Source organism: Eurosta solidaginis, chromosome 2 (assembly GCF_040869045.1).
Source record: "Eurosta solidaginis isolate ZX-2024a chromosome 2, ASM4086904v1, whole genome shotgun sequence".
In the NCBI taxonomy this organism is placed as follows: Eukaryota; Metazoa; Arthropoda; class Insecta; order Diptera; family Tephritidae; genus Eurosta; species Eurosta solidaginis.
In genome coordinates, this window is record NC_090320.1 from 152,021,070 (window position 1) to 152,048,006 (window position 26,937).

The window sequence follows — 26,937 nt, forward strand, 5'->3', positions numbered from 1 at the left end:
TCGGTTCAGGATTACCTAATTTTTGTTTTTAGTTCGGCAGTACCGTTAGTCCTGTCTTTAAAATTCTTGGCAGTTAGCGAAATGTTTGTTGAGATGGCAGGATCTCTGTTCAGCAAGATCCAGCGAATTTTACTTATGAGAAAATTTTCAGCTAAATGAAGATCAGGTGAATTCCACGTAATACTACAAAAGACTATACTAATTATCTCACTCCGATGAAAGGATCAAGTGAAGGCCCATGTGGCATTCCTTGATGCTTCCAATTTTGTCGGCAGGCAACGAAACGAGAGAGGAACTGTCCAGCTTTATTTGTCGGGAATAATCGTGTAAATGGTTAAGTACGTAAGCAAGTACACTGTTACATAGAATAAGCAAAATTTAAATAAACTTTGTTTGGTTCGATTTAATCGATTAAATCGATTTTTTTCTAGAATCGAATCGAAAAAATCGATTCTTAAAAACATCGAATCTACTCCACCATCACTCTGGTTTGTTGGTTGGAGTGGCGAGTCCCAATTGACTCCAATGAAAGGGTGTTGTAAGAATAATAATAAACATTTTCACGCGCCTCAGGGAAAAACCCGTCCCCCTATGTCCATCCCGTGGAGTTTATGAATTTGAGTAGCTCTCCCGGCCTAACATCCTTGAGTTCTAGGTGGTTTTCGAAAAGGGCTTTCCAAGAAACCTTAGTCTGCTTCGACAGTGTGCTGGGTATTCGCACAGCAGATGCTCAACCGTTTCCTCCCCCGCCGGACGCTTGCAGTTGCGACAGGGGGTATTGTGTTCCAGTCCCATCCGTGTCGCATGTACCCCAATTGTCCAATGCCCCGTGAGCACCGCAACTACTCTGGATATATCCCTTCTGTTCATCCTAAGGACAGCTACCGATCGTTTTTCCTTATATAGTGGCCACGTGCTCTTGGAAACTCTACAGGTCCGCAACCGATTCCGCCTATTGCTGGCCTCACCCAACCAGTGCTGGAGATGCGACCTTTGATGGTTCCCAGGGGTGCAAGGGCCTCCTTCGCTCCTGAGACATCACGAGCCGCTCCACGCCATGCCAGCTCATCCGCCATCTCGTTACCCTGTATGTTTCGATGCCCCGGCACCCATATCAGATTCGGCTCGCCAGAATCATGGCGCTCTCCCTATACTGCCCAACCAGGTCTGATGTTTTCGTCTCTGGCCCGAGGGCCCAAGAGCCGCCTGGCTATCGGAGAAAATGGCTACCCTGTTACCGTTACCTTTGATATCCATTAACGCTTTGCACGCCTCTCGGATAGCGAAAATCTCAGCTTGAAACACACTTGCCGAGTCGTGGGCGGGACAGTCGAAAATACTCCCGCTCCCACTCCGCAAGCGATTTTAGATCCGTCCGTGAAAACCGAGATGTCGAAGTGAGTGATCCCCCATATTTCAAATATTTCCTTGTGGGGAAGAGAATTGTATAGTTTGTGTCGAAGACTTTCCTTGGACATATTTAGTCCTTTTTTGACAAGATTCGGGAGTCGTTAATATTGAGCAGGATACGGCCGTGCCCGTATGTACACTCCCTCCAAAGGCCCAACTCCCGAAGCCTTATGGCCCCTTGAGATGCCGTTTCCTTGATAAAAAGATCTAACGGTGGAACATTGCAAATCACGTTTAAAGCTTCCAACGGCACGACCTAGTTGCCCCGTGATCGCTCCGCAGGCAGATCGTTGAACTTTCCCTAGCATGTTAATTACGTATTTCACCTCTACCGCCTCCCAACCATACGAGTCCCCCCTATGTAAGAATTGGTCCAATAACTGCCTTATACATCCATGCCATGAGGTCTGGCTTCAGACCCCACTTTTTACCTAGCATTCCTTTGCAGACATACATAGCCCCTGCTCGCGTTTCACTCTGTCCTCTGTGTTAAGCCTCCATTTCAGCTTTGGTGTTAAAAAGACTCCTAGATATTTGGCCCTATCAGAAAGATTCAACTCCTGGCCATCAAGAGTGGGAAGGTTAAAACTTGGGATTTTCATCCTAGTGGTGAAAAGCACTGGTTCTGTCTTTGAGGGGTTAACGCTTAGTCCGGCGGTCTCCGCCCAACTGCTCAGCTTCCTCAGTGATCCCTGCATGAGCCCACTAATCCCATTGGGACACAGACCAGATACCAGTATTACTACGTCATCCGCGTAGGCCACCACTTTAACCCCATCCCTGTTGTGTTGACGAAGTATGTTGTCTATAACGCAAAGCCAGGGCAGTGGTGACAAGACCCCGCACTGAGGGGTATATTTCCAAGGATATGCCGTAACCTCACTAGCCCCCAGTCTAGCGCTTATCATTCTGGACCTCAGAGCCGTCCCTCTCCAGTTTACGATAGGGTCCTCTATTCCGAGTACATGAAGGGCGCCTTCTATTGTTTCCAGCCGGACATTATTGAAACCTCCCTCTATGTCCAAGAATGCAGCCAGGGTAAATTGCTTGTTTTCGAAGGACGACTGTACCTTGTGGACCACTTCATGTAAAGCGGTCCCTGTTGAGCGGCCCCTGAGATAGCCGTGTTGGGCTGTTGATAACCCCGAGTTATCCAACCTACCGCGAATGTGAACGTCCAGTAGTCTTTCAAACGTTTTTAGAACAAACGACGAAATACTGATGGGTCAGAAATCCTTAGGCTTTTCATGTCCCCTCTTATTCACCTTTGGGATGAAGACCACCCTGGTCCTCTCCAATTCAGGGGCACATGATTAAGTCGAATGAAGGCTTTTAAGATGCGCTCCATCCAGAGAATAACCAAACAGCTAGTTTTTTGTAGCATCGCTGGGAAAATGCCATCCAGTCCTGGGGATTTGTATGGCGAAAAACTGTTGATAGCCCATTCTATCTTTTTTTCCGTTATAAGTTCATTTATTAACCGGAGCGAGGGTATTACCCCTGTATACTCCCTCGGTTCCATTTGGCTGGAACTACAGCCTGGAAAGTGCGTTTTTACCAATAGCTCCACTGTTTTAGCGGAGCTCCGTGTCCTCAAGAAGGATGGGCAGGATTTTTCCTCCGAGAGACTTACCAATTCTGGAAGATTCTCTACCACGTTGGCTGCCAAAGCCCTTTTAGAATTTTGATCGTTCAGTGGCAATGTCATTCAACAATTTTGGTCACCTGAGGCCAGCAACTTATTTTTGTTCTTTTTTGTTTCTTAGTGCCTAAAAATAAGTTTTGACTACTCGCGACATGGCCTGGGAGAACATAAAACATGTTTTGGGGCCACGTCGCACGAAAATGTGCGACACAAAAAAAACCGTTATAACTGCAAAATTAGGGACCAAAATAAAGTAGCGAGTAGTCAAAACTTATTTCTAGGCACTAAGGAACAAAAAAGAACAACAATAATAACAATAAAAAAAAATATACACCCTTTTGGGCCAACAAAAAGAATTGTCCGGCTGAAGTTATGAAAGCTAATATGAAAAGAGGTGGGATGATAGCCCGTGAGGAGGAAAATGGAGTGGTTGTGTTAAATTGGAAGGACACCAGAGATGTTAGGATTCTTTCGACGAAACACTCCCCTGTAATGGTAGCCACGCCGAGCCATCCAAATGTAGACAGTAATGAACCATCCACCAGTACCAACAACCCACCATCCACCAGGAAGCGAAGGCAACGAGCTATTGAAAAACCCCTTGCTGTTATTGATTACAATAAAGCCAAATTAGGTGTTGATATATCCGATCAAATTGCCTCCTACGCCACCACTCTCAGAAGAGGTGTTAAGTGGTACCGCAAAGTGGCTTTTGAACTTTTACTTGGAATGTCTGTCGTAAATGCCTTTATAATATATAAAGCTACAAACAAAAAAATTTCAATAACCAAGTTTCGGCAGGAGATTTCAAATGGTTTGTTGAACTTCATGTCTCCAGAACCCATAACAAAAGGAAAACATTTTATAAAAAAAAAAAAAATGTTTGTTTCCAACTTTTTTATTACCCAAAGAAATGCCATTAAAAATACACAGCGGCCATGGGAAATACACCAAACTGTTCACCACAGGCCAGAGAATCCCAAATTCCATGTAAAATTCCATATTAAAATGTACGAAAATGTGCGACGTGGCCTCAGGGTAACATTTAGGTGTCGCACGAAAATGTGCGACGTGGCCTCAGGGTAAGACCTGGGTGTCGCACGAAAACGTGCGACGTGGCAGCCAACGTGCTAGTTGACTCGATAGAAGAGCAAAATTTTTTCCACCATTCCGTCTTTGCATTCTGAACAGCTTTTTTGTAGCACCTGAGGCTATCTTTATACGGTTCCCAGTTTCCATTTAACCGGCTCAGGTTGAATAGTTTGCGAGTCTCTTTCCTGAGCGTAAAAAGGTTGGAATTCCACCAGGGAGCATACCTTTTTACTAAAACTAGTTGGACAAGCTATACGGAGGGCAGACCCTAAGGCCTCTCCAGTTTGCTACTTTTAGCATCAAGGTCCTCCACTGATGAAATTTCCTGTGCCGAATGCCTACCTAGCTTATTTCCTACCACTTTGACGAACTTTTGCCAATTGGTCCTCTTTGGATTACGATAGGGAATAAGAATTTCTACATTAAGGCAGATATTGAATAGTATCCTCCTGTGGTCAGAAAACGACTGACTATCTGATACCCTCCAGCTATCTACCCGAATATTGCTATTTCCGCTTAGTAGCGTGACATCTAACACCTCCTCCCGCCCGTTGAATGTGCCCCTGGTTGGAAATACAAAGGTGGGTGTGTTGCCCCCGATTGCATACTACTAGGTCAGTATTAATGATAAAATCGAAAAGTGACTCACCCGAGTGTGGATTTTCTTTCTTCCCCATAGGGAGTGCCTGGAATTGGCATCACATCCCAGCACAACGTTTGCAGATCTCCAGTCCTGCATCAAGGCTCGGACCTCCTCCGGTGGAGTGAACTTGTCGTGCTGCATGTAGCAAGAGGCAATTAGTATGTCTCTAGCAAAATCGTTGTCAGATCCGAAGAGCTGTGAGAAGAAACAAGAAAAACATTGTAGTTAGATTTTACCAAAACGCATGTCCTAGGCTTACCGTCTTCGCGCTTGTAAAACGTAGAGTATCCCTTTATTGAGAGCCCTTTCACCTGGGTGTTCCACACCCAGGGCTTCTGAACAATGGCTATATCAACGTCTTCCTCCAGTCAAAAGACGTCAAGGTTGTCCGAGGCCAGCCTAGAGTGCTGGAGGTTAATTTGGACAAGCTTTAGACCCGTTGGAACTGTTAGGGTCCAGGTTCTTGGTCGGCGAGCTGCAAGTCCTCCAGGCGCTTGTTAGCATCGTTGACCTCATCCGGTTCTTCCTCCTCCTCCTGAGGGGACCGGCGGATTCTCACCTTGGCGCGCCGCATGCCAAAACGGAAGGTGAAGTCCGCTTTTTAAGAGGAGTAATGCTATTCTCTGATATGAGGAGCACGAAAGAGAGGCTGTTCCGTCGTGATTCCTCTGCCTTGATGACTACCCAGTTCTCCATGGGCACATCGCGGTTGTGAGCCCCCAAACACTTCAACATCGTCCCGCTATCTTTTTTCATTCTCGGGATCCATACCCGAGCTCGGGGTCTTTTTGGTATATCGGCGGCCGGGATGAGCTTAAAATTCAAGCCCTCTCAGACCTCCCCTAGGGCCAGCACGCACTTCTCCAAGAAGTCCTTGGACTGCTTGGACCGCGAACAATCTCCGCCGAGTCGAAGGAGGGGAGATTACCCTCCGGGTTGGCCATGACAAAGTCAATGACCATCTGAGACAGCCTTACCTCTAGCCCAGGTTATTGTCCAGCGGAAATGGTATTTAATTACAATTCCAGTGATTGTGATAAAGAACGTTGAGCTCCACCAGTACCCAATGGTAATACCAGAGGCCAGAACTATGTGTAGCATCTTGCTATTAAAAGTATTTTCCTGTATTAGGTTATTTTGATGTGCTTATAATGAATTTGTTGATTGTAGAATGAGCGTAGAAATATATCAGATTTATACAGTATACAGAACGAGTTATTTTAGTTCCATTAATTCACGTAGCGTATCCGCCGTGTTGAATGTGATCAGCCCTAAAGCCATAATATTGGCTAAAGTACATTTCTACGAAAATAAGTTCATCACCGCTTTAAATTCAAAGGAAACTTGGAATAGGTTAGGGGGGGGGGGGGGGTGCTGCCCTGATAAGGATAGCTCACTTGGACAACACGAAGGTCCGTTGTGATACCACATACACTAAAAATAACGGTGACTTAGATCTAGCTACTTAGAGAATCGCTGGGTAGCAACGATAAAGCTCCGAATGATACCGATCTCAACTTTGGATAAATCCTCGGGAGATCCAAGTGAGTCGCGACCGAAGTATTTTCGCCTAGTTCTGGCAAAAGCTGGGCAATCAAGCATAAAGTGATTTGGTGATTCCACCTGATCATCCTCCATACAGCTGCAGCAGGATGGAGTTTCCAGTATATTGAGACGTACCGCATGGATACCCATGGGACAGTGCCCTGTCAAAACCACAATGACCATTGATAGGTGAGCCTTAGTGAACCCAATTGTTTCAGCAGACCTCCTGCCATCCATTTTCGGCTACCCTGGAAGTCTTGGTGTCCGCCCAACGTTTGCTGACTTGACTCGAGGCCCAGCTATGGAGAAGCAATCCACAGGTGGCTAGCGGGATCGCGAAATCCCTACAGCCATCTTCATCCGGTTTAGTTGTACCGATGCGGGCTAAGAGATCTGCTTGACAGTTACCCGGGATATCACTATAGCCCGGGACCCAGATAATCTTAATTGTAAGATAATTTGATGCAATCGCAAGTGAGGTTAGGCACTCCCAGACCACCCTCGATCGCACTGTAGTTGAGCTCAAGGCCTTGATAGCCGCTTGGCTATCAGAGTAGATGTTACATTCCCTAACCGTAGTAGCACTGGATAGCATTCCATCCACCACATCCTTAATCGCAGCAACTTCCGCTTGGAATACACTGCAGTGATCAGCCAACTTAAACTTGCGGCTTACATTTAGCTCTTGACAAAAGTATCTCGGTGACGCTCGGCGTGTTTCTCTTACGGTTAGCGACTACGCTGTCTCTGCTGCGCCTTATGTCGGTGCGTCCGCTTGAGTGTAGCTCTGGTATGGGTGACGTCGTATATTTGCGTAACTCTGCTGCGGTCAACGTCTTATGTTTGCGTGATTCTGCTGCGGCCAACGTCGTATGCTTGCGTGACTCTGCTGTGGCCAACGCCGTATGTTTGCGTAGCTCTGCTGCGGCCAGCGTCGTATGTTTGCGTATCTCTGCGGCGGCAAACGTCGTATGTTAGCGTAACTCTGCTGTGGTCAACGTCGTATGCTCGTGTATTTCTGCTGCGGCCAACGTCGTATGCTGCGGTCAACGTCTTATGTTTGCGTGATTCTGCTGCGGCCAACGTCGTATGCTTGCGTGGCTCTGCTGTGGCTAACGTCGTATGGTTGCGTAGCTCTGCTGCGGCCAGCGTAGTATGTTTGCATGGCTCTGCTGTGGCCAACGTCGTGTGGTTGCGTGGCTCTGCTGCGGCGTCGTATGTTTGCGTGTTTCTGCTGCGGCCAACTTCGTATGCTTGCGTGACTGCTGCGGCCAACGTCGTGTGTTTGCGTGATTCTGCTGCGGCCAACGTCGTATGTTTGCGTGGCTCTGCAGTTGCCAACGTCATATGCTTGCGTGACTCTGCTGTAGCCAACGCCGTATGTTTGCGTAGTTCTGCTGCGGCCAGCGTCGTATGCTCGTGTAGTTCTGCTGTGGCCAACGTCGTATGTTAGCATGGCTCTGCTGTGGCCAACGTCGTATGCTCGTGTAGTTCTGCTGTGGCCAACGTCGTATGCTCATGTAGTTCTGCTGCGGCCAACATCATATGTTAGCGTGACTGCTGTGGTCAACGTCGTATGCTCGTGTAGTTCTGCTGCGGCCAACGTCGTATGGTAGCGTGGCTCTGCTGTGGCCAACGTCGTGTGCTCGTGTAGTTCTGCTGTGGCCAACGTCGTGTGTTAGCGTGGCTCTGCTGTGGCCAACGTCCTATGCTCGTATATTTCTGCTGTGGCAAACGTCGTATGTTAGCGTGGCTCTACTGTGGCCAACGTCGTATGGTTGCGTAGCTCTGCTGCGGCCAACGTCGTATGTTAGCATGGCTCTGCTGTGGCCAACGTCGTATGCTCGTGTAGTTCTGCTGTGGCCAACGTCGTATGCTCGTGTAGTTCTGCTGTGGCCAACGTCGTATGTTAGCGTGGCTCTACTGTGGCCAACGTCGTAAGTTTGCGTATCTCTGCTGCGGCCAACGTCGTATGTTAGCGTGACTGCTTTGGTCAACGTCGTATGCTCGTGTAGTTCTGCTGCGGCCGACGTCGTATGTTAGCGTGGCTCTGCTGTGGCCAACGTCGTATGGTTACGTAGCTCTGCTGCGGCTAGCGTCGTGTGTTTGCGTGATTCTGCTGCGGCCAACGTCGTATGCTTGCGTGATTCTGCTGTGGCCAACGTCGTATGTTAGTGTGACTCTGCTGTGGCCAACGTCGTGTTGTTGTTGTTGTTGTAGCGATAAGGTTGCTCCCCGAAGGCTTTGGGGAGTGTTATCGATGTAATGGTCCTTTGGCGCATACAGATCTGGTACGCTCCGGTACCACAGCACCATTAAGGTGCTAGCCCGATCATCTCGGGAACGATTTATGGGGCCACATTAAACCTTCAGGCCATCCCCTCCCTCCCCACCCCCAAGTTCCATGAGGAGCTTGGGATCGCCAGACCCTCGTCTGTTAGTGTAAAAGGATTCGCCGCGGATAGTTGAGGTTGACAATTGGGTTTGGAGAAGCTATATATTGCGCTGGCAACCTGAAGGGTTGCGCTACACAGCCCCTTGAATCTGGTATTTTAGTCGCCTCTTACGACAGGCATACCTACCGCGGGAATATTCTGACCCCCTAACCCGCTGGGGTAAATGCCAACGTCGTATGTTTGCGTAGCGCTGCTGCGGCCAGCGTCGTATGTTAGCGTGACTCTGCTGTGGCCAACGTCGTGTGCTTGCGTGACTGCTGTTTCTGCCAAGGCTTACGGCGGTGGTGCGCGGGCTCGTGACGCTGTGGGCCTTCGCTTATCAGGGGACGAGCGTGATCTAAGGCGTTGTAGAGCGGTCAAAACCAGCTTACCCACAATCCTCAGCCCACGGCTTTCTCCTATGAAGGGAACTGTCTTGCGATGGTCAAAACCGATAAGCCTTTCAGATGCCCTTCAATTGCTGCTCGGGCAACAACCACAACTTCGCGTACCGGTAGGTGAAATCCGTTAGCCTCGGTACAGTCACGTTGTGGCGTTTCACTTCGATTCACTTCTACTGCGGATGCCGACGTACTTCTGCTACGGTTGACGTTTGGTTGAGCGCGAGATCAGGATGCTGTGGAGGACGTTTGCTTACGAGATAGCGAGCGTTGGCTAAAGCGTTGTAGAGCGGTCAAAACCAGCTTACCCACAACTCTTAGTCTACGCATTTCTCCTATGAACCGCACTGGCTTGCAATGGGTCGCAACCTCAACCGCGTGCTGACTGACTGCTGTCTTCTTGTTTTACCTTTTTCATAGCCAATGCTCTTGATGTTGCTAGCTTAGTTCGTTGCGTTGGTTACGGTGTTGCTATGGGGTGTTGCGGCAACTTGCTGTGCTAGTGATGGTTCAGAAACTTGTTCGTGTTTCGTGTTGTGTTGGCTATGTTGCTGATCGTGTTCTTATGTATATTTGTGTTGCGTTGTCTGTGTTCTTTCCGCTATCGATTTTCCTTAATTTAGCAATTACTGGGGAAACGTACGCCAGGATTTGGTAAGTGCCATCATATTTGGGGGCCAATTTCGCTGCAAATCCTACCGTTGCCTTGGAGAAGTGATGCTGCTTGGTAAGGACTAATTCGCCGACTACGGGGGTCCATTTTCTCCGCCGTAGGTTATAATGACGTGCTTGATCTGCTGCCGTTCTCTCCATATTCTGCCACACTATTCTAAAGGCTTCCTGCATTCTGTTGGACTTCTCCTCGGCCGTGATGAGAGCTGCACCTGTCCCAACGTTGACTTCCTTGCACGAGGAAAGCTGGGCTGTAGCCTGTAGAGGCGTTGATACTAGTATTTATCGCTAGCTCAATTTCAGGAAGGAGGTCGTCCCATCGCTTGTGTTTTGCGTTGGTAAGCTGCGCTATAATTCGCTTAATGGTCCTGTTTTGCTCGTCTCGTTGGGCTTTCTTGGGGGGTATAGGGGGCGGTGTATTGTTGTCGTACCCCGACTTCCTTGAGGTAGCGCTGCCAGAGCGTACTACAAAACTGTGCGCCGTTGTCGGATATTAGTACTTTGGGGACGCCAAACTTTGCCAGGATGCGTTCCCTGAAAGCCCGGCGAAGGCCGTCTGCGGTAGCACGCCTCATGGGGATCACCCACTTGCTGAATCGGTCGAAAAATACCAGTAACATCGTGTTTCCGTGTGTAGACAGCGGTATGGGTCCAACAAAGTCGACGCATACCGTGGCAAATGGTTCCTGGGCTACCTGCGAGAGCATCTTCCCGGCTGGCTTTTGTTGTGTATCCTTGTGTTTCTGGCAGGATTCGCATTGACGTACATACCGGCTGATGTCACGGAACATACCGGGCCAATAATATCGGTTGGCGATTCGTGTTACTGTGCGGCGGATACCCATGTGTCCCGCGCTTGGTATGTCATGATTTTCCTGTAGTACTCGCTGTCTGAGTGGTGTGGGCACACACAGTTTCCATAGTACCGCCTCTTCGTCGTGTGACCGGCAGGGAATATGACGGTATAACTGTCTCGATCTTGTGTCGTATAGTCGGCATATTTCTCCGGGGTTGTGCGTACTTCGCCGACATGCTTGTGCCACCACTTGCATTGTGGTTCCGTCGTCGTTGTAAGTCGTAATCGATCCGCCTCGCCTTCTATACCATTGTGTTTATTGCTGGGTACGTCGTCGTTAATTCGATTAATGGTGTCGTACCTGTCATCACTCGTACTCGGTGGTGTTATACTCTGAATGGTCTCTGACGTGGCTCCCGGCGGCGTGTGCTGAGCAAGGGGTCTGGTTAACACGAGGTGGCCTCCTCCACATAATATGGCTGCTCCTATGCTCCCTAGCGTGTCTAGGCCAAGTATAATATCATCAATTGCCCCGGGCATCACATGTAGGACTGTGTGGAGTGACGAGCCCCCGAGGCGTACCTCTGTCCTTACGGCGTCGAATATCGTAGTGCTTACTCCGTTGGCCATTGTTATTTCGATGGCCACTCTTACCTTCTCTCCGCTTCCAGAACTCACCACTGGATTCGCGAGGGTGGCTGAAACAAAACTCCTTGAGGCCCCTGTGTCGATAACTGCCTCCGACGATACTATCCCAATCTGAGCTGGGGCGTAAAGGCGACCGTGTTCCTGGTACATGACTACTGCTGATTCGGCGCTGCATTCAGTGGGCTCACCGCGCCTTGTCCTTGGTGAAGCCCTCCGTCGTTTCCCTGACGTAGACGGCAGAATTCAATTGTGCGTATATCGTTCCGACCGCACTCCCAACAAAAAATTGTCCGTGGGTTACGACATTCCTCGCATAGTGTCCTTCTTGGCCACACTTCCTACATACGCTGTTCGGATCGAAAACCCGAGTTTGTGGTGGTGAGTGGCGCTGTGCGCTCGGTGGCTGCTGGTAGGATGATCGTTCCGACTGCGGTGATGAACCTGTTGGGTTGTCACCAACGACGTGCCTCGCTGTTTCGCGTCGTGATCCGTCTGATGTCTGTCGGTGACCTTCGTGGATACCTTCGTATTCCTCGGCGAGAGAGATGAGTTCTCCTAGTGTGTTGAAATCCCTTCTGCGAATGTAGAGTAAATAATCGGGGTGGCTATTGCGGAAGATTCTTTCCAGGCGCTGCTCGTTGCTGTACCCGGCATGTCTCATCAAGCTCTGTGTCGCTAGTACATAGTGTTTATATTTTTCGCGGGCGTGCTGCCTTCGTTGCCGTATTTCGTCGTCGAGACGCTCGAAGTACCTGGCTGGTAGAAAGAAGTTTAAAAGTCGCGCTTGAAGGTCGTCCAGTCGCTCCAGTGCACGTTGTTATTGCGATACCATTGAAGGGCGGTGCCACCTACCAATTCGGGCAACGTTTTTGGGAGCATGTCTACGTTCAGCGTGTAAACTTCGGCTAGGTCTTCCAGTCGTTCGACGAAAGCTAGAGGGTCCCGTCCACCTTCATATTTCACTGACCACTTTCTTACCTGATCGATGATGGGTGCGAATATGACGGTCGGTGCCTGAGATGTACCGTTGGGTGGTACCGCTATTCCTGACGATAAGTACTGTTGTGGGGGTGCTGTACTCCTGGAAGGGAACGCGAACTGGGTTTGCTCTGGTTTTCCCTCGGCGAGGTTCATGGTGCTGCCTCCGTTCGATGGAATCGGTGTCTTAGCCTCATTTAACTCACTCCTTTCTGTAGTTTCCTCATAAGCGGCTTCTAGGTATACAAATTTTGCGTGTATTTCTGAGTACACACTTGCTTTCGAAGCCAGTGCTGCTATGCGCTTTCGGATTTCTCGGGTGGTGCCTGTCTGCTGAATACCCAATTCCTGTGTGATGGATATCAGCTGCTCCTTTGAAATGTTGTCTAACCACGTGGTATCAATCTGGTCGGCCATTTTATGGTTAGGTTTCTAGCCAGGAATGCTCCTTCTGACGTTGTACGATTTGCAGGGTCCCTGCTCGGGCGCCAATTGTAACGCAGCTTTTCCTTGCCCGGTGCTTCTTCAATAAGTGCTGGGGGTATACTCACCGTTTCCAAGGTTCGCTTACAATAAATTTGTATTTCTGGGCACCTTGCAAATCGTTTTCATATAAAATTCACTTTATTGCTTTAACTCTATATACTATGACTATAATATCAAATATAATAAAAGAAAGATGTGTATGTATTCTTCACTTCGTTTGATGCTTGCTCTGTGATTAGTAGTGGGCTAACGGTCCTCGTGTCCCGTTAGGAGCGTTCCGTTAGGACGCCTTGCTGGTCGCTGCCTGGGTATGTGTAAATGTATCTCGGTGACGCCTTGCGTAGGCGTGTTTCTCTTACGGTTAGCGACTGCGCTGTCTCTGCTGCGTATATTTGCGTAACTCTGCTGCGGTCAACGTCGTATGTTTGCGTGGTTCTTCTGCGCCCAACGTCGTATGTTTGCGTAGCTCTGCTGCGGCCAGCGTCATATGTTTGCGTATCTCTGCTGCGGCCAACGTCGTATGTTAGCGTGACTCTGTTGCTGTCAACGTCGTATGCTCGTGTAGTTCTGCTGCGGCCACGTCGTATGTTAGCGTGGCTCTGTTGTGGCCAACGTCGTATGGTTGCGTAGCTCTGCTGCGGCCAGCGTCGTATGTTTGCGTATCTCTGTTGCGGCCAACGTCGTATGTTAGCGTGACTCTGCTACGGTCAACGTCGTATGCTCGTGTAGTTCTGCTGCGGCCAACGTCGTATGGTTGCGTAGCTCTGCTGCGGCCAGCGTCGTATGTTTGCGTGATTCTGCTGCGGCCAACGTCGTATGCTTGCGTGAATCTGCTGCGGCCAACGTCGTATGCTTGCGTGATTCTGCTATGGCCAACGTCGTATGCTCGTGTAGTTCTGCTGCGGCCAACGTCGTATGTTTGCGTAGTGCTGCTGCGACCAGCGTCGTATGTTAGCGTGACTGCTGTGGCCAACGTCGTATGTTTGCGTAGCGCTGCTGCGGCCAGCGTCGTATGTTAGCGTGACTCTGCTGTGGCCAACGACGTATGTTTGCGTAGCGCTGCTGCGGCCAGCGTCGTATGTTAGCGCGACTCTGCTATGGCCAACGTCGTGTGCTTACGTGATTCTGCTGTTTCTGCCGAGGATTACGGCGGTGGTGCGCGGGCTGGTGGCGCTGTGGGCCTTCGTTTAGCAGGGAGCGAGCGTGGTATAAGACGTTGTAGAGCGGTCAAAACCAGCTTACCCACAATCCTCGGCCCACGGCTTTTCCTATGAAGGGAACTGCCTTGCGATGGTCAAAACCGATACGCCTTTCAGATGCCCTTCAATTGCTGCTCGGGTAACAATCAAAACTTCGCGTGCCATTAGGTGAAATCCGTTAGCCTCGGTATAGTCACGTTGTGGCGTTTCACTTCGATTCACTTCTACTGCGGATGCCAACGTACTTCTGCTACGGTTGATGTTTGGTTGAGCGCGAGATCACGATGCTGTGGAGGACGTTTGCTTACGAGAGAGCGAGCGTTGGCTAAAGCGTTGTATAGCGGTCAAAACCAGCTTACCCACAATTCTAAGTCACGCATTTTTCCTATGAACCGCACTGGCTTGCAATGGTCAAAACCGATATGCCTTCCAGAGCGCTCCAATAGTAGCTCCGATCGCAACTACAACCGCGTGCTGACTGACTGCTGACTTCTTGTGTTACCTTTTTCATAGCCAATGCTTTTGATTTTGCTAGCTTAGTTCGTTGCGTTGCTGTGTTGCTGCGGGGTGTTGCGGCAACTTGTTGTGCTAGTGATGTTTCAGAGACGTGTTTGTGTTTCATGTTGTGTTGGCTATGTTGCTGATCGTGTTCTTATGTACAGTTTTATTTGTGTTGCGTTGCTGTGTTACTGCTTCTGTGTTGTAGGGCGGTGGTTTTGTGTGGGCCAAATTAATGGTTTATATTTGGTCCCCACAATCTCAACTGGAAGAACAAAAGAAACGCATTTCAGAAATATCATCACAAATTTCAACCGATATCTCATCTCAACTAGAAGAACAGAATACGTATATGGCCGAGCAGTTGAAAACACAATAGAGCCCTTATCATTGCAGGTGGCAGAAATGTCTTCGCAGTTAGAAGTACAGGAAGCAATGGTAAGATCAAAGCTGGAAACACAGGATACAAAAATTATATAGCTCGAGAACTAAATTGATGCCGAGATAGAAGCTTTGAGAGGTCGTATACAGGAGTTGCAAATAAATCGCCCGGCTGCTTCAGCGAGTAATTCAAAGTTAAAACCACCATCTTTTGACGGCTCTGTTCCTTTCCAGGTCTTTAAGCTACAATTTGAGAAGACCGCAGCAGTGAACAACTGGAATGCGGATGATAAAGTTGCTGCACTATTCGTGGCAATGAAAGGGCCTGCAGCGAAAATCTTACATGCTATTCCATAGTACGAACGGAACAGCTATGAAACATTGCTGAGCGCTCTAGAGAGGCGATACGGAAGCGAACACAGGAAACAGATATACCAAATTGAGTTGCAAAAGCGCTACCAAAAAGCGAATGAAACTTTGCAGGAGTTTGCGTCGGATGTCGAAAGACTGGCCCATCTAGCAAATGCGGACGCACCCGTGGAATACACCGAGAGGGTAAAAATCCAGAGCTTAATAAATGGCATACGAGATGTGGAAACGAAACTAGCTACATATTCGAATCCAAAACTAACATTTGCTGAAACGGTATCGGTTTTGAGTAAGCTCATCGCGTGGAAGTGGAAAATCCAGACTTGGGTATACACAATTTTGGAAGCACTGAAGGGGTCACAACAGAAAAATGCTGGAGTTATGAAATGTTTCAAGTGCGGCAATCCAGGTTACATTGCACGTCATTGCAGCACCGGTTCTACTAGTTCCAACAATGTGGGTGGCCGTAAACGCAGAGCTGAAGGAAATGAGTAAATCTCCAAATCTACTCAGTCGTTAAACTAAAGCGAGTCAGCCGCAAGGGGCAACAGCTGGCTTCCGAAATTGAATGCCCCATAATCTCTATCTCACAAATTGGAAGAAGGCCAAACAATCTTACTGTCGGAGGACATGTGGATGGAAAGGAACCTTTACTGACTAGATACGGGTGCATCTCATTCCATCACTCCAGCTGATTTAGTCAACAAGAAGAAAAGACCATTGCATGGAGCAATATTGCGTACAGCCACTGGAGAAGACACCACGGTTCTAGGAGAAGTATCATGTGAAGTCGCAATTGGGATTGTCACGGTAGTACACAATTTTATAATGGCAGAGATTGTTGATGAAATCATAATTGGAGTGGACTTCTTAATCGACGAAGGCATCAAGATCGACATGCAAAGCAAGACGATGCGATATAAGAACATGGATGTGCCACTTAATTTCGGCTACGAGAGAGACTACAGCAGTAAACGAGTGCTGGTGGAAGAGAGTCAGCAAATACCACAAAAGTCAAAGGCAGCAGATCGGGCAAGGATTGATGGAACGAATGGGCCAAACAAATCAAAACCGAAGGTACCTTCGACAAAAATACTGGCATTGACAAACCCTAATGGACGCACTAAAACGACTGAAAGAATTTTCCAGAAAGAATGCAAGGGTGGTTTCAAGCCAGCGCGCACTACTATTGTAAAACGTCAAGACTATACTGATTATGCAAAGCCAATCCGTGAAGCGCAAGCTCTACGAAGTAGTTCATTGGCCAAAGAACAGAGTGTGAGGGAACGGCCCAAAGTAATGAGTAGTAAGATGAAACACAGGTACGACAAGAAAAATAATTCGGAAGGTGTCCGGGAGGGAGATTTGGTACTGCTATACAACCTCACCGGCAGAAAGGTGCTCCATCCAAATTTTGGTGCAGTTGGGAAGGGCCGTGCAGAGTTGTGAAAAGGATCAGTGATGTCATCTACCGCATACGAACAATTGGGAAACCACGAAATAAAAGGGTAGTTCATTTGGAGAGGCTTGCAGCGGTTCGATCGCGAGATTTATCTGATCGGGACGATCAGACTTAGGTGGAGGGCAGTGTGACGAATATTAGTTATTCTAAGTGATACTCACGTCACTAGTCTGATGCTAAGTAAATGAAGCCACAACAACAATAAAGCAGGCAGTCTTTATAAACGAATCAATCATTATGTCTACACATATGTATGTACACGCAGCGGAGAAGAGACCACAAACACATGCATATATCTTATCTGAGATGCTCCCAAAGGTAGGCAATTATCTGTAGAAGTGTCACTCACATGTGCACGCGCATATGAAAGGCTATACACATGCATCTGTAGTTATAGCTTTATAGCAGTAACTAAGTAAATTCTGGAAACGCCTAGAATTATGGAACGAGGAAATCGAAGAGTATAAAAGAGCGCACTCCGAGCAATCAGCAATCAGTTTGATTTAAGCAAGCTATCAGTTGCGAGGTATAAGTGTTGTTGTGAAGTGCTTCAATAAAGGCCATTTTGCCTTATTGAATAGTGGAGTTATTTATTCAACAGCTTAGTGATATGAACGTTAGTAGAAGGTTGCAAATAAGCAGACTTACAATAAATTCGTCACACTATTTAATAAATCCATCCTAACCACCTGTGTTTTTCCAAAATGCTGGAAAGCTGTTAAAGTTATCCCTATTCCCAAACAAAATAAAGAGTACAGGCCGATAGCCATACTGCCTTTTCCTTCGAAGGTCGTTGAACGCATCTTACATGGGCATATCGCCACATATGTTCACGAAAATAAACTTTTGACGAACCATCAGTCTGGTCTCAGACCAAAAAGAAGCTGTACTACGACACTTATTTCTGTGGTAGAAGATATACGGGAGCACATAGATGATAACCTTACAGCTTTCTTTACCCTTCTTGACCTCTCCAAAGCCTTTGGCTCTGTTGACCAAACCCTACTATGTAAAGGGCTGGAAAACATGTTTAATTTTTCCAGCCATGCAACCAACCTAATCAGATCTTATCTAGATGGCAGAACTCAGGCAGTATGTGTAGATAGTACAAAGTCAAACTTGTTAGACGTTTCGCGAGTTGTCCCCAAGGGTCAATCCTTTGTCCTTTGTTATTTGTATTGTACATTAATGACCTGCCTCGTGTCCTTAAGTATTGTGACGTCCACATTTACGCTGACGATGTTCAATTGTATACGTGCTGTCCTGTCGACTGTTTGAGATCATGTATAAGTAATTTAAATTATGACGTATGACGTTCTCGAGCGAAAATCGCCACTGATGATGGCACAACGCCGAAACCGGTTTGTCTCAAAACCAAATTTGACAAGGGATGACGGAAAATCGTTCCAATATACATCATTTATCCACCCTGTCGGAAAATCAACCAAACAAGATAAGTCAGTTAAATTATGACCTTAGTCAAATAGGTGTATGTGCTTCTATGAACGGTTTATGTCTAAATCCTAGAAAGTCGAAGTGTATTGTCATCCGCAGAAAGCCGCTAGCAACAAAAGCTTAAACAATATTATGTCTGAAAATTTTTTTATAGAACATGTTGACACGGCAAGAAATCTTGGCATAGTTTTCAACAAAACATTGACTTGGACGACCATATCTTTAGATCCGTAGGAAAAGTGTACGGTATGCTCACCACACTGTGGTTCCGCTACATATACGACTACTTTTATCCAAAGCGTGAGATTTTTTCTAACTGTGACGCAGTGAGTAAAAAGAAGGTTAATGTTGCCTACAATAACATTGCTAGAAACGTTTACGCGCTGAATAGACTTGACCACGTTTCCTGTTATTCTGAAAAGTTGCCAGACATTTCTTTTGACAACCTTTTAAAGGTTAGAACACTTACTGCCTTACATAAGATAATCTAAACGAAGGAGCCATATTACCTATATCGAAGGCTTCAAATTCTTCATTCTACGAGGACAATGGTTCTTGCACATGCTAATACTGTATACTAATATCTGAAGGAAAATTCTTCGTTACTTTCATCCGTCTTTGGAACTCCCTTCCAGCTAGAATAAGACAAATAAGTAATGCACTGCATTTCAAAAAAGCATTAATCTTGTTTTATAACTGACTCACCTCCCTTCAACTGTCTCTCTTTACTATTATTCTATCCGTTTTTCCCGCCACCTTCCTATTTTCCTTAAGGTTAGAACCTGATAATTATTACCATACTATCATTACAAAGTCCCATTTATTCTTATTTCTGTTTCTGCGTCTTTAGGCTAAGATCTATAAATTTATAATGTAACTATAACATAATAATTATTTTGCCAAATTGTTGTGCTAGGAAAATTTAATAAAATACAAATACAAATGTCTTTAAAACAAGACGTGATGGTATTTTTTTTAAAATATTTTTTCCATTAATGAGTGCCCCATAGTCCATCAAAATGAAGAATGAACCCCAAAAGACGAAATCGAAAGCAGATCTGTATTTTCTAAAGATGTACGAAACTATGTTTATGTAAAATAAGATTATACCTATCCTTAATAACTTATGCCTTTTCTTTTCTAGAATAAACATGTCACGGGTAGATAAATTAAAAACCGGAAATTCAGACAGTTGGTTTGAGGGATGGTTTAGTGGACGCCAGAAGGTAAAAGGCAATAACATTAGTGCTGCAATTCCTGCTAAATCAAATACAATAGATCATAATGAAACTATTGATCTGCAAGAACTGGAAAATGAAATTGGAGCCCTAAGTGGCTCTGACATAGACTCGAAATTTTTAGAGATTCTAGAAGATATGAACATTCCTAAAGATAAACGTGGACCACTTCTTACCAAAACTCTAACAGAAAAACGTAAAATGATTTTCATGCATTTAAAGGGTAAGTTAGTTTTGGAATTAGTAGTAGAATTAGGGGAAAATTTCTACATGCCAGGATTTTTGGCAAGAAAAACACGAGTTTAGGGAAAAGGGGATGGATTTTTTTTTATGATTATGCCAAAGTAAGACACTATTACTTAATAATATATTAGTATATGCATACCTGGCTAGTAAATTTATTAAGGACTATTATTTTCAGAAGCAAAATTTAATTATTATTTCAAATTGGAATCGTTGCCCGAAAACAAAAGTTTGTAGAAAACCATGTTTCAACATATGGTTGACTCATCTCTTGCTATACCTACCTTTGTTCAGATTGTCAAAATCTGTGTATTGGTATTGGGCGAATGGAATGGAGAGAAAACATAAAACTTTTCAATTCGTGTCTGTTGTGAGAAAATAATGCATTCAATTAGATGCATTTACTAAAAATATTATTTAAACTGATGTGAAACTATTTTTAATAAAAAATTTACCAGCACGGCAGTAATAATTTTAAATGTGTTTGCCATCTCCTTTTGAAAATCGCTATGCCAATGAAATAAAAAAATAAAATCAACTGCTGAGATGAGCCAACCATATAATTGATCAATGGTCGAAAACGTTGCTTTGTAATGATTTTCAAACGAAAATACGAATATTTTTCTATATAAGATTAGTTGCATTGCAAAGGTCTACAAGTAGGATATGTAGCAGCACGCACATACACAGCCACGCGCACTTGATAAAATGCTTGTTCTTGTTCGTTTTTGTTGTGGATGCTATTTGACACTGTTGTACTTCTTAGGTCCAAGAAAAGTGTAGTAGCTGCTAACGAAAACTGCCTAAAATTTTTATTGTAAAATCACAAAGAAATATTTTTTATTTATTTATTTATTTATTATTTAAAGTCGACGACAAACTATGGTCGACTGCATAATATAAAAGATATATAAATATACAACTCAAAAGATAAAATTTAAGATATATCGAGCTTTCAACAATGTTATATTACAAACAAAGAAATATTAATGAACATTACTATTTAAATTCAGAATATAATAATAATAAGAAATATGAGCAGAAATAAGATCTTATGCCGAAATCTTATACTGGCGGAATGCATCAGATTCCGCTCAGCATGATTTCGGAATGCAGTGGATTCCAATCTCCCTGTTGGAATGCAACAAGATTCCAATCAGCATGTCATGGGAATCCGGCAGTGCTAAGAGTAGTGTAATGAGGATACGCCATCACAAGGCATAAAAAAGTAACATGACCTGTGTTGTTGGAATGCACCGGATTCCAATCAGCTCGATGCCTGACCCATAAGATTATACTGCCGGAATGTATACGACTCCGGTCAGTGACTCATGAAAAAGCATGTTTTTTACGTTGTTGGAATGCACCAGATTCCAATCAACACAGTACTGTCTTGTTCCTTCTTAATGATACATGTTGATAAATGTTCCTCCATCCTTAAGCGAGATAGTTCCTGTTTTTTATCGAAGGAATAAAATGCCGGCAAATTAAATTAGCTTGTATCTCTTAAATTAGATAGGCAAGTATTGCATTACGTATAGTGGCAAAAGTACATTCAAGACTGATGCAGCTATACAAGTCATTGTAGTGCGCGCACCAGATAAGAAGAGGATTATTTTTAGCAAAGTTTCGTCGACAAAGGGGTAAATAGAAAGGAACGTAGTGTCTGGATACTCTAGGGGGAACCGCAAAAAACAAGCGGCTGAGGAGGTCCGCGGAATCAATTTCTCCAATAATGAGCTTATGGATGAACAATACCCCCAGTAATATTCTCCGATTTTCCAGAGTGGGTAAGTTAATAAGAAGAAGTCTACTTCTGTATGGAGGAAGGTGGAGACTTGAGTCCCAATTAAGGCCGCGCAATGCAAATATCAAAAATTGCTTTTGAACTGACTCAAGCCGCTTTATATGCTTTTGAGAAACAGGGGACCAAACGCATGAGCAATACTCGAGTATTGGACGAACCAACGATGTGTAAAGAACCTTAGTGAGGTACGGATCATCGAACTCTTTAGCCCATCTTTTAACAAATCCAAGTAAACCCAACGCTTTGTTGGCTATAGATGAAATATGCATGTTAAAATTCAATTTCGGATCAAAAAGGACACCTAGATCATTTGCAATAGATATACGCTCCAAAGGCGTACCATCTATTACATAAGATTTCAATGCTGGCTTCACTCGGTGAAATGTCATATGCTTACATTTAGAGCAATTTAAAGCTAGTAAATTTGTTGTGCACCAACATTGGAACGAGTCCAAGTCGGCCTGAAGAAGATCCAAGGAACTCAAATCGGTAGGACAGTAAGTGTAGCAAAGTTTTACATCATCCGCATACATTATAGTATGGGAATATAATATTGTCTCTGGCAAGTCATTAATGAAAAGGGCAAAGAGCAAAGGGCCTAGATGACTTCCCTGGGGTACGCCGGAGGAAACTCCGAACGATTCCGACAGATTGCACTTGAACAGGACTTTTAGGGTCCGGTTAGAAAGATAGCTTTTCAGCCACATTAATAGGTGAAACGGAAAGCCCAGTAAATAAAGCTTATGAATAAGCAACTCGTGGTTGACGGTATCAAATGCTTTGCTGAAGTCCGTGTAGATGACATCCGTTTGCTTGTTCGCTAAAAATCCTTCCATAACTATAGAGGTGAATACAAGCAAATTTGTAGTGGTAGACCTTTGACGAATAAAACCGTGTTGACATGGAGATAAAAGACTAGAACACTGATATTGCAGTTGATTGGTGACAATCTGTTCAAAGACTTTAGGAATGACTGAAAGTTTAGCAATACCCCTGTAGTTTTCAACTTTTGACCTACTACCTTTTTTATGCAGGGGTATAATAAAAGACTGTTTCCAAAGTGCCGGGAATGACGCAGATCCCAGAGATAGCTCAAATAATTTTAAAATAGGCTCATACATGTTTTCGGCGCAGTACCTAAGCACGCAACTAGGAACACCGTCCCGTCTCGGAGAAAAGGTGGGCTTCAAAGATTGAAGACTCTGAAGAACAATATTACCATCAATAGCAGGATTCCTAATGTAATTCGAGCTATCTAAACGATAGGGATATTGACCAGAATGAAAACCACTGGATGAATACGTGGACTTAAAGAACTCAGAAAATAGTTCAGCAACGTCGTCATCAGTGCAAGCTTTTTTACCTCCAAAGGTTAATGAGGAAGGATACCCAGAAGTTTTCCGCTTTGAATTTACGAAACTGTAAAACTTTTTGGATTTCTAAAAAATTGGGCTTTACAACAACTCAAGTAATTTTTATAACAAAGCTGATTAAGACGGTGAAATTTAGAACGAGCTATTAGATATTTAGAGAGGTCTGCAGATGCTCCAGATTTCTTGAACCTCTTATAAAGCCTAGATTTGATGTTATTAAGTCTGATAAGTTGCCTTGAAAACCAAGGGGGCTTATTCGAACATAGGGTATAGCGAGTAGGAATGCAGGTATCAAAGAAGCTATCAAGCGTACTGTAAAATATAGAGATAGCCGAATCGACATCAGTGCAAGCATAGAGATCCGACCAATCATGGAAAGCCAACAGATCATTGAGCATAATGAAATTCGCTTTGTAGAAGCATCTAGATCGGGGACGAGACTGTACTTGAATCCTACGGGGTAGGCTGATATCAAGTCATATCTCTAGCGTAGGGTGAAGAGGGTCTTCTGGAAGGGATAAAGGTGGTATTTGCGTAAGGGCAGTACCCACCGAGCCATCCACAAATACTAAATCCAGCATTTTATTTCCACTATTTGGAACATTGTTAATCTGTAAAAGAGATGAGTCTAACAAGCAATTGAGAAACTCATGTTGAGCAGTGGGAGTTAAAAAGTTTGAATCACTTATATTAACCCAACTAACTGTTGGCAAGTTAAAGTCACCAACAACAACAAGTCGTTCGTTATCTCCCAACTGCGAATGCAAATCACAGATGGCCGAGCTATGACTAGCATAAACATCCATATCCGAACGAGGTGGTATATACGAACAGCAAACAATTACGCTATAGCTACCGAATGAAAGCCTAACTGCTATGAATTCGATATGAGAGATATTGTCCAGCGAAATCAACTCAGACGATAGGTTAGATTCAACAGCAATAAGGACACCTCCCGCTCTAGAGATGCGATCACGCCGATAAACAGCATATTTATTTGAAAAAACCTCAGAATTGTAATTATCAGGCTTTAGCCAGGTCTCCGTAAAAGCTACAACTTGTGCAGAAAAGTTGAAAGAATTAAGGAAGAATGGAACAAGTTTTGATCGTAAACCACGAACATTTTGATAATTAATGAGAAGACGGGACAGATCAGCAATTACCTTTGTGTTGTTATTACTGTGCTCGTCATACCGTCATATCCTTATCCTTATTTACTTTCAAACGAGCACTTAATTACATCTCTCTTTAAAATCCATATGTTTTGGACAATTTTAATTAACAATTTGTGATACTTTATTACCGGGGACGATTGCTAAAACACGACCAAATTCGTCGGGAGAGGTATTAATTGACGCGTTTTTGCCTCGCTTCCAATATTCGAATACTTTTTCGCCTTTGGACTATTGATAACAGGACAAAACGCGTCTTTTCATTCCTCTTTCCACATTTTTGAACGGGTTATTGCAGTCGACCTCAGTTTCAAACTGTTTTTCGCGGAGCACTTTTGGACGGGTAGAAAAACTTAGCACCCGTGTTTGTATTCTTAATACTCCTCAGATACCCCAATTCAAGACTTTTGTATAATTTTCTGTAGGACCCATATAGGTGCCCTACATTTTCATACTAAATTCGTTGAAAAAAATTTACCATCACAGCAACCCATATCTGATATTCCGCTCCTTTTTTTGTTTCCTTGCGTCGCTTTCGACGAAGCAACCCCGGTAATTCTGACACTTCGTTCAGTGTCAAACTCATGTTCCACGCAGGTTCCACTGGGTCCCACGCTAGGGTCAACCTTACCCACGCGAAGTGAATCCTTTAGAATTGTGAATATATCCACATTTTTAGCAGGTGAGGCTCTGGCGACCATGAGGAGCTAAGATTTGGGGGGGGGGGGGGGGGGGGGGGGGCGGCAGCCTAGAAGGTCGACAGGTATTGTCCTGACTTTCTTTATCTATTCGCCCCCTTCTCTTTTGCCTCACGCTCTTCTTCATATCTTCTCCCTCCTCTTCGGTTTTTACAGCTTACCTTAATCGGCCACCATTTTTCCCTATTCCTTTCATTCTACTGAAAATATTTATTGTCCTTCTAGGTTGAAAGAGCCCTTCTGTGAGCCCTTTCCTCTTACTGTTCCTGCTCCTACTCTTATCTAAGTCTAACTCTCAATATTTCACTTAACCTTAACCCAATGTTATTGTTAATCTTCTTGTTAACCTCTTATTTCTACTTTTTTTTCGCATCATTATCCTTATTATTACTTTTACTCTCGCCCTCTCCCTTATCCTGCTTCTCTTTACTTTTCTGACTTCCCTTCAACTTCGTCTAGTTTTCCTTCCCGGTTTGTGTTATTTTACCTTTTCTTTCGATTTCTCTCCCCCAATATGGTGTTTACCGCATATTTGTTTAGTTAAAACAGCTTGTACTAAGCCTAGTTTAAACCTACATATTTATAGTAATAAATAATAAAAATCTAACATTATTGTAGTAGTTTACATATGAACATCTAGACGCAATGATTAGACCAGTTGTTTCTGATGTAGACGCTGTTTACATATTTAAAGTGCGAAGGCAACATCTGAATGGCGATGCACTTTTTAGTTGAGTGGTGCGTTGCAGTATGAGCGTCGGCCAGTTTTTGTATACTTGGGAAAGCTTCCGACTTTCAGCGCAGAATGCTTGGAATGTATATATAGCTAGACGTGTTGAGCTCGGCTGATCGTTAAAGCGGGAGTTGTATTGGTAATTTGTTTGCTAATGTTAGCACAGGCTGCCATTTTACGCAGTTGACAAGTCCTGCGCTAACGATGGAGATGTCTGGCGACAGTGTCTTAGAACGTACGGCTTATATGTCCGGTCAGGCGAAATCATCAACATCTACATCCCTCCTGCTACCAGTTGCCCCAGTGGATATCGCCCTAATATCAGGGCCTTACTCACTGGCGATAATCGCATTATCTTAGGCAATTTCAATGCCCATCACGATCTATGGCATTAAAACCTGCAGGCGGACAGCAGGGGTGAGATGTTGGCGGATCAAATAGAAGAAACGACGTTCTCCACACGTCAGCTGCGTCAACTGTCAGCCGATGGTAATATTTGCATCCGACCACCTGCCTATACTTACTTCGCTCGAGCGTGCCGCCGACTTCATCGTTACCGAAAAACGCACTTTCATAAACTTAAAAAAAGAGAAGTGGGATGAGTAAAAACCCTTTACAGACAGCCGCTTTGCTGCCCTCCCTATCTCCACTGATGTTCGCCAAGGCTAGTGTGCTTTCCGCAAGGTCACTAAATCCGAAAAAGAAGAATTCCCGAATTTTGGCCTCATTTTCCGGAGGATGTGCTCAAGAAAAAATTTTTTTGCACGGTTTTTGTATCAATTCACATTGTCAGTTTTATTTCATATAAAATAAGATTTACTGGAGCACTTACATAAATGAAATGTTAGATTTCATTGTTTGATTTGCTTACATTAACTTTTTCTAAATATGTACATTATAAGATCTTGAATCAGCCAAGGAAAACCTTCCGTGCTTTTTGGTCTGCGAATATGGAAATTACCGATTCAAAACTAATGCTGCGAGCAAGGCTGGACTCCAACGCCAAGGTTCCAAGGCTTGTCAAGCGAATTTGGCTCATAGTAGAAATATCGATACCATAAATCGTGCAGAATGCTGCTGCCTTTTCTCTGAGCTCTTCTTCCGTCAGATACTGATACTTCCACAAAAAACTAAATTTAATCGCAATGTCATTTACGGCTTCGAAACGTCTTATCATGTTACCAATCAAGCAGTCCAAAAGAACGTAAAAAACTTGCTGTTTGAATTGAGTTTCGGAATCACACTCAGGTGATTCGCCAGGTAATTCATCGAACTGGCGCTTCCTTATCTTCCTTCTTTTCTCTGCGAAGGAATTCACAACTCCTATACTCCCTGCCAGAACCTTACATTCTTGAAGTATGATCGACCGTTGATCCCTGAACTTCTTCAACTCATCAATCAGGCTACGTATAGTTTCTGTTTCCACGTCCAGTGTGGCATTTCTAGCTTGCAGTACCAGATTTCGATGGTTGATTACCATCAACAATTTGAGCCAAATGGAGGCTAAGAGGATACACTCAAATTTCCCCATATATGCTTCAATACCTTCCAAATCCGT

At 44.8% G+C, this 26,937-nt stretch overlaps 1 protein-coding gene across 5 annotated transcripts in view; it reads left to right on the forward strand.

Moving 5' to 3' along the window:
- dia (diaphanous related formin 1) overlaps positions 1-26,937 on the forward strand; it is a 506,452-nt gene that overhangs the window by 63,934 nt on the left and 415,581 nt on the right. For 4 of the 5 annotated variants that reach the window (XM_067766335.1, XM_067766336.1, XM_067766334.1 and 1 more), the window contains exon 2: positions 19,260-19,576. In XM_067766335.1, the coding sequence (XP_067622436.1) occupies positions 19,267-19,576 (310 nt within the window). In that variant the 5' untranslated portion in view covers positions 19,260-19,266. Of the gene's footprint in view, positions 1-19,257; positions 19,577-26,937 lie in introns of all 5 variants that reach the window. The other variant, XM_067766337.1, reaches the window with a different exon arrangement.